The 10,759-nt window shown below is 56.3% G+C and overlaps 1 protein-coding gene across 1 annotated transcript in view; it reads right to left on the minus strand.

Annotated features, from left to right (window-relative positions):
* CELF5 (CUGBP Elav-like family member 5) overlaps nucleotides 1–10,537 on the minus strand; it is a 50,660-nt gene extending 40,123 nt beyond the window's left edge. The window contains exon 1 of the mRNA XM_070374839.1: nucleotides 10,279–10,537. Within this exon, the coding sequence (XP_070230940.1) occupies nucleotides 10,279–10,537 (259 nt within the window). The remainder of the gene's footprint in view (nucleotides 1–10,278) is intronic.
* Nucleotides 10,538–10,759: the final 222 nt, after the last annotated feature.

Raw genomic sequence — 10,759 nt, forward strand, 5'->3', positions numbered from 1 at the left:
ACCTCTCATCTCAAACCCTTTTGAGCCCACCCCCTCACCACACACTGACACCCCTAATTCTAGTTCTTTAAATTCAGCTCTAATCTGGTGACTAAAGATGGGATCTAACCCTGCCCAATGCCTTCCTGCTGTGTGCTCTAGGGCCAGCCACTTAACTTCTCTGAGCCTCCACTTTCTCATCCATAAAATGACAACATCATCCACTCAGCACTATAGGCGACACTCCCTTCTGCTGTGGGGCCACCTCTCCACCACCCCTGCCCCTGGCCGCCCTCTCCACCTCCTCCTCCATCCTCTCATCCTGAAGCAGTCCCCCACTTAACTGGGAACAGAGGGGCTGATGGACCCCACTCCCCTATTCACTGTCCCTCCCTCCACTTATGAACTCATTGGCTCCTGTCCAGGAGGGCAAGACCTAGGACCCAGGGCTCATGCTTCATCAGGCACACTGTTCTAGCCTCACCTCTATCTCCCTGGCTGCTGCTCCTTAGCCTCTGTTGCTGCCTCCTCCTCTGTCCCCACGTTACAAACAGGGCTTCTCAGGGTTCATCTGGACCTATGACTTTCTGCCTGCACCCATGTCGACTGCTCCCATGGATTTAGTCACCATCGCTGCACCAGTGGTTACTCCATCAGGGCACCCACCCATCCATCCACCCATTCGCCTGTCCATCCATCCACCCATCCATCTGTCCATCCTTATATCTATCCATCCATTCACCCATCCTTCTATCCATTCATTATCATCCATTCATGTATCCATCCATCATTCACTCATTTACCCATTCATCCATCCACCCACACATCAAGCTATCAAGCTATCTCTCCATCCACCCATCCATCCATCCACCCACCCATCTATGCATCCACCCATCCATCCGCTGAGTTTCAGGCACTCACTGTTCTGGGCACTGGAGACATAGCAGTGAACACAAAAGGCAAAAATACCTCATCTTAATAGGGCTTCTAGTCTACTGGGAGGAGAGAAACACAAATAAAATAAATAAACTCTATGGTACATCAGAAGTTTTCATTTTCACAGAGGTAAAAAAAAAAGGAAGCAGGAAAGAGGGATGTGGAGTGTTGGAGAGTGGCTGAGATTATAAATCAGGTCCACAGGATGACTTCACTGAGAAGGTGGGGTTTACAGAGGATAGGGAGGAAGTGTGGTCCAGACAGTGGGCAAAGCCTGTGCAAAGGCCCTGGGGCAGGACCATTCCTGGTGTACTGAAGGAACAGCAAGGAGCTTGTGTGTCTGGAGCAGAGTGAGAGAGGGAAAGAGATGGAGGAGGGGAGAGGTCATAAAGGCGGGGAGAGGTCATAAAGGGCCTTGTGGGCTGTGGGGAGGACTTGGGGTTTTACCGTTGGGCAGGTGGGAGCCCTGGAGGACTGTGAGCAGAGGAGGGGTGGGGCCTGACTCAGGTGCTCACAGGGACCTTCAGCTTGCTGGGAGAAGTTCAGACTGTGGCTGGTGAGGGTGGGAGCTGGGAGATCAGGGGAGAGGAGACTAAGCTAGTCCAGGGGATGTGATGGGGTAGACAGAGGAGTGGGGAGACATGAGTGGACTGGAGAGGTTTAGAAGGCAGAGCCATCAGGAGGGAGGGATAGGGGAGCAGAGGTGTGAGACAGGGAGAGTCAGGGTGACTCTGAGGTCCTGTTCTGACACACTGAGGGCTTATCTCCATGACACTACGCTGACCACCAACTGCTCAGGCCAGAATGTTAGTGTGATCCTAGATCAGAATCCCCCTCGGCACTGCTGGCATCCAGGCTGGGTCATCCTCTGTGTGTGTGTGGGGGTGCTGTCCTGGCCACTGTGGGGATGGAGCAGCACCCCTGGCCCCACCCAAAGCCAGGAGCCCCCTCAGTCATGACCACCACAGATATCCCCAGACATTGCCCAGTGTTCCCTGGTTAAGGATCGCCCTGGGTGAGGCCCACTTCACCAGATCCCTCCCTATTGGATCCCAGCAAGAGATGATGACTTGACTTTTTAAATCACTACACATCACCACTCTTAGGACTGCTCAGCGTTCTGTCCACTTTCTCATAGTGCATCGCACTCCTCTTGGTCACACAGTAGGTCTGGTTCACTCAAAGGTGGCATATAGCAGGGACTCAAAAAAAAAAAAAAAAACCAGTTGAGAGAAGGGGTGGGTAAGTAGGTGAATAAACAACCTTGCAGCTCTGCCTAACCACATGGGGTAGCTCTGCTGTTGCTGCTGCTGCTAAGTCTCTTCAGTCGTGTTCGACTCTGTTTGATCCCATAGACGGCAGCCCACCAGGCTCCCCTGTCCCTGGGATTCTCTAGGCAAGAACACTGGAGTGGGTTGCCATTTCCTTCTCCAGTGCATGAAAGTGAAAAGTGAAGGTGAAGTTGCTCAGTCGTGTCCGACTCTTAGTGACCTCATGGACTGCACCTTACCAGGCTCCTCCATCCATGGGATTTTCCAGGCAAGAGTACTGGAGTGGGGTGCCATTGCCTTTTCCAGGGGTAGCTCTAGATGACGACAAATCCCTTCCAGCATAGACACTGCTGTGATGAACTTGTTGTGTGTCCTTGGGGAGGTGCTCTCCCCTCTCTGAGCCTGCACTTCCCACATATATCATTTTGCTCTGGAGACCCCTAGCTGGGGCGGGAATGAGGCCTCGGGTGCCTCCTCCTAGCAGAGGGTCAGGGACAAGGATGTGATGAGTGCCCCCTTCTCACCTCTCGGATGTGGGGAACTCCACCCCGGAAGGCTGCTGGGGGAAGCCAGAGGACTCTGGTGAGGGAGCTCACACAATCTACCCTCGTGGCACCTCCAGGCAACCTGCCACCTTTCAGAAGTCCCTCAGAGGAGCTGAGCTCACCTGTGGTGGCAGAAATGTCCAGCCACGTTCTGGGACTCTTTGTGCCTCAGTTTCCCCACCTCAAAAACGGAGGACCCAGAGTTCACTTTCCCCAGATTCAGAGCTCCCTAAAGGACCCTGACCTTCCCCTACCCACAGCCCTCCAGGGCTCCCACCAATCTACCTGTAAAAGCTCAAAGTCCCCTCCCTGCCCTTCCCTCCTCCCTCTCTCCTGCTGGCTCACTCTGCTCTAACCCCGTTCTCCCAATGCTGCAAACTTATTCTGACCTCAGGACCTTTGCACATGCTGTGCCCACTTCCTGGCATGCCTTTCTCTTGGCTTTAGAACAACCTTTTTCATCTGCCATGCAGGGCTCATCCCAGATGTCACCTCCTGACATCTTTGGTCACCCGCAGTAAGTTTTCACCCTTCAACACACATCCCTCTTTACTTCCTCCATAGCAACTTGCTCCTACTCAAGTCTTAGCTGTTTGCTCATTTAGTGTCAATCCCTCTTCTCTCCCAGACTGATTTGCGTCCTCCCAAACCAGGCACAATGCCTGGCACACCCCAGAGACTGGACAGAGGTTGTTAACTGTCTGGCTACCTGACCATTTATTAACACCAATGATGTGCAAGACGCTATTGACAGGGATTGTGTTAACTCTGTCATTATTTGCATTCTACAAATTAATGCTAATTCTTACAACTACTCTGTAAGAGAACTCTCAATACTCCTTCTCTTTTACAAGTGAGGATGCTAAGGCTCAGGAAAGATAAGGCGGCTTGTCCAAGATCACACAGAAATGAAAAGCAGAGTCAGGAATAGAAACAAAGCCTCTTGGGCTGCAAAGCTGATGGTCATTCCCATTCCCCTGATGGGGAGGAAGGTGGTAAATGTTGAGAAGGTATCCACCCAGCCACCCACTCACCCATCCATCCACCCATCTACAAATGCATACCTCCATCCATCTACCCACCTACCCATGCATCCCTCCATCCATCCACCCATCTACCCATGCATCCCTCCATCCATCCACCCGTCTTCCATGCATCCATTCCTCCATCCTTCCAGCCATCCATCCACTCCCTTAGTCCAGTCCTCTATGCTTCTGTTCCTCCATTCTCCATCATCTGTCTACCCAACCATCTTTCCATCTATCATTCCTCCATCCATCCATCCATCTATTCATCCACCCATTCATCCACCTAGATATCTATCAGTCCATTCAGCCTTTCATCCACCTACCCACACTTGCATCCAGCAATCCACTTATCCACCCACCAAGTCATCACCATCCATCCATTCATGCCTGTAGCCGTCTACACATCATCTGTTGGCCAGGCCACACCCAAGCACCCCCTCACCCTCTCATCCTCTCCTTCCCCTAGGCCTTTGTTCATCCACATGCTCCACTTCAAAATGGTGAACAGGACACGGTCCCTACCCTCACAGAACTTACATGTCAGTGATGATCACCATGACCCCAGATCAACAGGACTATTGCTAGGTCCATGTCTTCCAAACTTAGCAGCCCCTCCCTCTGGCCCTGGTCACCTTCAATCCAAGGAGAACAAGGAACCCTGGATGGCTTTCACCTTGAGTCTACATCTCCACGATCACATCTCTTTCCCTACTTCCCTTATTTATTTTCCAAGGTGGGTCAAGTCTCAGGCTGGGAGACTATTTTGTTGTGTGACTTGGGTGTGGGTGTTGCCTGTCTCTGAGCCCCAATTCCTTGTCTATCCATGGGGGAGGGGCTGGTTCTCTAAGAACCATTGTGACCTAAGCATGTGTCTGTTTATTTGTGTCCTTTTCATCCCACACTGTGAGCCTCAACCCCAAGGGGAAGCTTCTGTTGTATCCGCCCAGGTGTGTGAGAAGTGTGCATATTACAGATAAGGCTAGGAGGCTGGCAAGAGGCTGATAGTAGCAATGACAGTTAACAGGACATGAAGCTTTCTTTCCACACGGGTCTGAGATCCTCCTCTGCTCTAAATTCTTCCATGGCTCCCCAGTGTCCTCAGTAAAGATCCAAGCTCAGTGCAGCATAAGAGGCCCTTCAGGGTTGAGTCCCTGACTTCAAGGTTGACTCCCTGGCCTCAACTACCATGCCTCACCTAATTCCTCCTCGACTCCAGCTGTGCTCCTTCACACCTCCAGGCCTTTGCAAACCCAGTTCCCTCTGCCCACATCCACGAGGACAGAGACAGTCACCTGGCTTGCTCACTGCTGTGTTTCACATCCACCATAGGGCTCAGAACATAGAAAGCGCTTCTGTGAATAAATACATGAAATGCTTTCTCCACCTAGCAAATTCCTATTCACCCTTCAAAGCCCCAGTTCTAATCCCCCTCCTCCACCCAGCTGGATTCCCTAGGCAGAGCCTTCAACTCCCTATCCAGTTCTCTCAACACTGCACCCCTTCCCTTTGAAACACCCTGACCATTCCAGCTGTAGGTGCCAATGTGTAGCTCTGCTCATTAGGGGGGTCTCAGATCTCTCTTGCCTAGTACAAGGCCCCAGAAGGCTTTCAGGAAGTGTTGGCTAAATGAATGAGTGTGGTCCTACTGAGTGCTCCTAATGGCCAGGGTCTCATCAGCCAATATCAGGGTTTAAAGAGACAGCAAATGTCATCAAAAGGGAACCATGGGGCTCCCAGGACCCTCTGCTGTTTCCCCACCAAGGCAAAACTCCATCCACTCCTAACCTGGAGGGTCTTTGCACATGCTCTGCCAGGATCACCTTTCCCCATCAACAGATCCTTCAGGTCTCAGCTTAGTAGCATAACAAGCATAGGCTCTGCGCCCAGCCCTGTGTCAAGAGCTTTAACCACTATTCTGGCCCTCATCTCCCTTAACTCTCCTCAAGATGGGAGGCCCCACTGGTCTCACAACTCTTTTACAGATGACAACACTGAGCCTTGAAAAGTTGAAGGCAGCTGCCCAAGTTTCCATAGCCAAGAAGATGCAGAGAAACCAGACATCCTAACTGCTCTCCCTTATCAACTGCCTCCTCCAGGAAGCCCTCCTGGGCTCCACACCTGCAGCAGCTGGGGCCTCCTCTGGATTGTCCCTGCGGATGTGCGTCCACCATCTCAGCCCGGACATCAATGCCTTGGAACTTCCGGTTCCTCACTGTGTGGGCCCCCCCTCCCCGCCGCCCCCCCCCCACTCCCCCGCAGCACATCACCACCAAATGGGATCTGGGGGTGGGAGGAGTCTGGGAGAGGATTTTTCTCTATTTTGCCAACACTGTATCCTGGGTCTGGAAGAAATAGTGGTTCCATTAATAGATGGCTTCACAGCCTGTTGACTCCATCATGCCCCCCAGGAATTCCTGTTTGCCTGGACTCTCAGACCTGCACACAACAGGCGCTCAACCAATGCACTCTGCCTAACGGAAGGCAGAAAGGATATCATGGTCACCCATAAGGTCCCCAGGGCCTCATAAAAGCCTGTTAGCCCCCTGAGGATGGAGTGGTTGGGGAAACTAAGGCATGGAGGGAGGCGTGCCCAGCTCGAAGCCACACAGCCAGCCCTGGTGGCTTGCCCCCCGCCCCCTCCCTGCCCACCCGCCGCTGTCCCCTCCCTTCGTCCCTCCTCACCGGGCAGCGCCTGCCGGCCGCCCAGCCCGTCGGCTCCCTGGGGCTGGCACGTCACACACGGAATTTCATGCCTGGAGCTCGGCGTGCTCCAGCCTCTCCCCCCCACCCTCCGTCACCCCCCAACCGCCAGCCGAGCAGCTGGTGCTCCCATGGAAACTGCAGGCCCCCACCCGCCCCCCGCCCCTCCTTACCGGCCCCCTTCACAACCTCCGCTTTAAGACAAATATTGTCATTAACATGCAAATGCATATACGATTACCATAAAGGGGGCCGCGCGGCGGTGGCGGACGAAGCGATAGCGGGCTCCTGCCCCGGGCAGGGCGGGTATTAATATTCAAGCCGATCGCGCGAGAGAGGGCCCGAGCCACATCAGGCACCTGGGAGGAAGGGAGGGCATGTGTACCCAGCCCTCTCCGAGGGAGGGTCCCAGAGGGGGCCCGTCCCCCCAGCAGGTGGCTGGAGGGGACTATGACGGGACCCTGATCAGTGGGAGCCCCTCCAATTCCTGGCCTGAGCCCCTGGCTGGGCTGGGGGCACCAGGCAAGGCCTTTCTCTAGATGAGGCGCAGATCTGAGCAGAGGGGAAGCAGTCTCTTGGCCTCCCTGCCCCCCCAACTCTCTCCCCAACTCCCGCCCTCTCTCTGCCTTCCCCTGTGGGTGGGGATGGGGGGAGGCTTCGTCAGTCTCCCCCTCCTTCTGTCTCTGTGTATCTCTCTCCTCTGCTCTTGCCAAGCCTCTCCACCTCTGTCTCTGTCTCCATCTCTCGATCTTAAAAACAAAAACAGCCAGCACCCATGGGTCTGCGCTCTTCCAGAGAAACCTCCACTTCTTCCCTGCCTTTCTCTTGGTCCCAGCAGGGAGGCCCCCTGCACAGACCCTTAGGAATGGGGGTGCCCCCACCTCACCCCTGGCTGGTGGCTGTCAGATGTCATAGCCCCACCCCCTCCCTTCCCCTCCCCAGCACCACCCCTGGGGAAGGTGGGGGTCCCAGCTCAGCTTGTCACTCCTTCATCCCACAGATACACTTCTGCTTCTTTGGCCTGGGTGGGAGACAGGTGTGTGACAGCTGGGTGAGGGGCACCTCTGGTCAGTCCTTGGGACCCAGTATTTGCCCCTCCAGCCTCAGTTTCCCTTCCACATGAAATGCACAGATGCTCACAAGCCTGTGGGAGTCATGATCCCATCAGCAGCAATCAACCAGGCCCCCCATTGTAAAAATTAAGGGTGAGACAGTGATCATGGGAATAATGCAATACTGGATGTCCATTCTCCTGCTGGCTGCAGGGGCCACAGGGCCACAGTCAGTGTTCTCAGCGCCCCTGGTGCCCAGCCTCCAGGGGCCCCCCAAGGCTCTCTAGGGATTTCTCTCCACAACCTGAGGTCCACACTCCCACCCCTGGGCTCTCAGCCAGCACCCTCAGTAGGCACCCTGCACCCTGCAGGTTCCCCAGAAACAAAACCAGATGAGTGTTAGCAGGAGGTGCCTGGACCTCCCCACGCATCATTCCACTTCCCTTTGGCGGAGGCCCAGAGAGTGACAGCCACTGGCCAGAAGTCACACAGCTAAGCACCCCCACAGCAGGCCTCCAGCCCAGCTTCTGGCCCTTGAGACAACTCCCATCTTCAACACCCCCTCAACTCCCTCCCACAGATAAAGTCCTACCAGGCCCAGCACAGGTGGGATAAGGAGGAGCCTCCATTGGTGTCCTGAGGGCACTGGGTTGGACAGGTGGATATGGAGAGAAGGCCCTCCACTCAATTACCCCCAGGCCCTATATCTGGGGCTCCAACCTGCCTAGGGCTCCTGCAAAGTGGATGTGAGGGACACCCAGCTCCTTAATTTTCACCCTCCAAGGAAAGACTGCAAATGGGAAACACACTGAGGCACCCCCTAGTCCCAACATTCTCCAGCCAGAAAAAAAAAAAAAAACCTGCATTCATGAGACCCTGTTCTGTCGACAACAGGTAAACTGAGGCTCTCAGGTCAGTGAAAATCCAGCCAGTCTCTCCCTTACCCTTCTGTGGGGGTGGTAGGATTCTCCAGGAGAGATTTAAAAATGAGAAAAGAGGGGAGGACCGCCGGGTGGCTCCATCTCCCCACGCCCCATCTGTCTCCGAGACCCAGAGCTCGCCAGCAGCCTTTCATTCAACGTTTGGGGGGGGCACGTGGACACCACCTCCATCAGAATCTTTCTAGAAATGAGCCCTTCGGACACACTGGGGGTTCGGGTTGTGGAAAGACCCCTCACACAGCTGTGGATCCCTCAGCTTGACTCATGGGTGAGCACAAGCCCTTTGCCCTCCTAGGCCACAGGGAGCGGTTAGATTTTCCAGGCCGGTTTTTTTTTTTTTTTTTGGGTGATGGTTGGATTTGAAAGAGATGGGGGATGGGAGGAGCTGCTTTCCTCCCCCTGGGTATCAGCTGGAGGGGCTAGCTGAAGTGGCAGGCCTGGACTTCAACCCACCAGATCCTCCCTATGGCCGGTCCCAACCCATCATTCACTGATTCATTAATTTGTTCATTATTCATTCATTCATTCATTCAACAAACACATATTCATGCTTACCATGCCTGCCACACAGAGAGGAAGATGGGGATGAATGCAGTCTGAAATAGGTCACGGGCCCTGATCCAACCCCAAGGCCCCTCCAGGGTCTCACCGAGGGTGTCAGCACAAAGTCTTCCCCGTCCCCACCCCTCAGTCCCCATCCCCTGCCAGGAGAACTGCCAGGGCCACCCCAATCCAGACACTGTGCCGTGATCTGAGCCCAGGGCTGGGGCCACAGTCCCCAGCACCCCCTGTCAGCATGCCAACAGAGAATCAGGTGGCAGGGAGGCAGGCAGGCCTTCCCACCCGACCTGCCTCCTCTGCTGGGCTCACAGGTCGCCCACACCTCCCTGTCCACCCCAGGATCTGGGCTCTGCCAGATGGACAGCCCAAGCTCATCATCTTTGGCCTCAGCCCTCAACACACTGCTAACAGGCTTGGCCAGTTTTAACTTGAGCCAAAGGTGGAGGCGGCAGTCTGGGTGCGGAGGGGGCAGTGGGTGGCACAGAGAAATGGAGGGGGAATGCTGATCCAAACAGAGAGGGTGGGCATGGGGGAGGGTACACGGTAGCCTTTGAACCACCCAAGAGGCCGGTGCTCCCCCTGACTGGCTTAGCTGCCTGCACCCCCACCCCCCAACCCGCTTTCTTTGTAGTTACCGATTAGCCCGAGATCCTGAGCATCCGTGTCCCCCGCGGCCGGCTGGACCTGCCCCGCCGGCCTGGCTTTGTGCAAATGACCAAAGCAATGAAATCCAGTGGTGCAAACTTCCCCGACGGGCCTGGGGAGGCCGAATGAATGGAGGGGGGGTGCACAGGGAGGGGTGGCAGTGTTTAGGCAGCTTCCCAGCAAAGGGGCAAGAAAGAGTGGGTGAGGGAGGAAGGACGGGGTGGGGGTCTAGAGGGAATGAGAGGGAGAGGGAGAGAGGGAAGGATGCTGGGGCGGGGAGGATGGGAGGAAGGGGGAGATGAGAGAGGAGAGAAAAGGGAAGAGCAGAGAGAGGGAGAGGGAGAGAGAGACAGAGAGAGAGAATGCCGGAAGGTGGGGAGGGAGGGAGTGGGGGCGGAGGAGGGGAGGGGGCCAGCTCGGATCTGTCAGCTGCACCCCCAGAGGGGGGAGGAGGGGGTGGGTAGACCGGGGTTGGGGGGGAAGAAATGATGCTGTGGCAGAGGCAAGCGGAGGGAGGAGGTGAGGAGAGGAAGGTTGGTGGCGGGGAGAAGATGCCGGAAGGTGGGGTGGGGAGGCCGAGGGAGGAGAGGGGAGGGGAGGGGAGCGAGCCGGGCGCCCACCTTTGTGCATGCCCGTGTAGGGGTCTTTGAGCACCGTGAGCTCATAGATGCGGCCGAACTGCTCGAAGAGTGGCTTGAGGTCCTTCTCGTCCAGGTTTCGCGGGATCTGGCCCACGAAGAGCTTGATGGCGTCCAGGTCCTTCGTGCCGTCGGGCTGCCCCCCGGGGGGCTCGGGCCCGCTGCTGCCCACGGGCGAGGGCCGCGGCTGCAGGAGCTGCTGCTGCTGCCGGCGCGCCTCGCTCTCCGTCAGGCGGGCCATGGCGGGCGAAGGCGGGCGGCGGGCGCGGGACCGAGCCGGCGGCGGCGGCGGCGGCGGCGGCGGGCGGCGGGCGGACTCGCAGCTGGAGCGACGGACACCGCCTCCCGCCTCCCTCCCGCCGGGTCCCCGCGCCCTCCTCCCTCCTCCGCGCGCCCGCTCGCGCCAGCATCAGGACCACAAAAGGGCGGCTCCGCAGCGGCCCCTGGCGGCCAGAGAGCTCCT

The sequence above is a fragment of the Bos mutus genome, chromosome 7 (genome assembly GCF_027580195.1).
Source record: "Bos mutus isolate GX-2022 chromosome 7, NWIPB_WYAK_1.1, whole genome shotgun sequence".
Lineage (NCBI taxonomy): Eukaryota > Metazoa > Chordata > Mammalia > Artiodactyla > Bovidae > Bos > Bos mutus.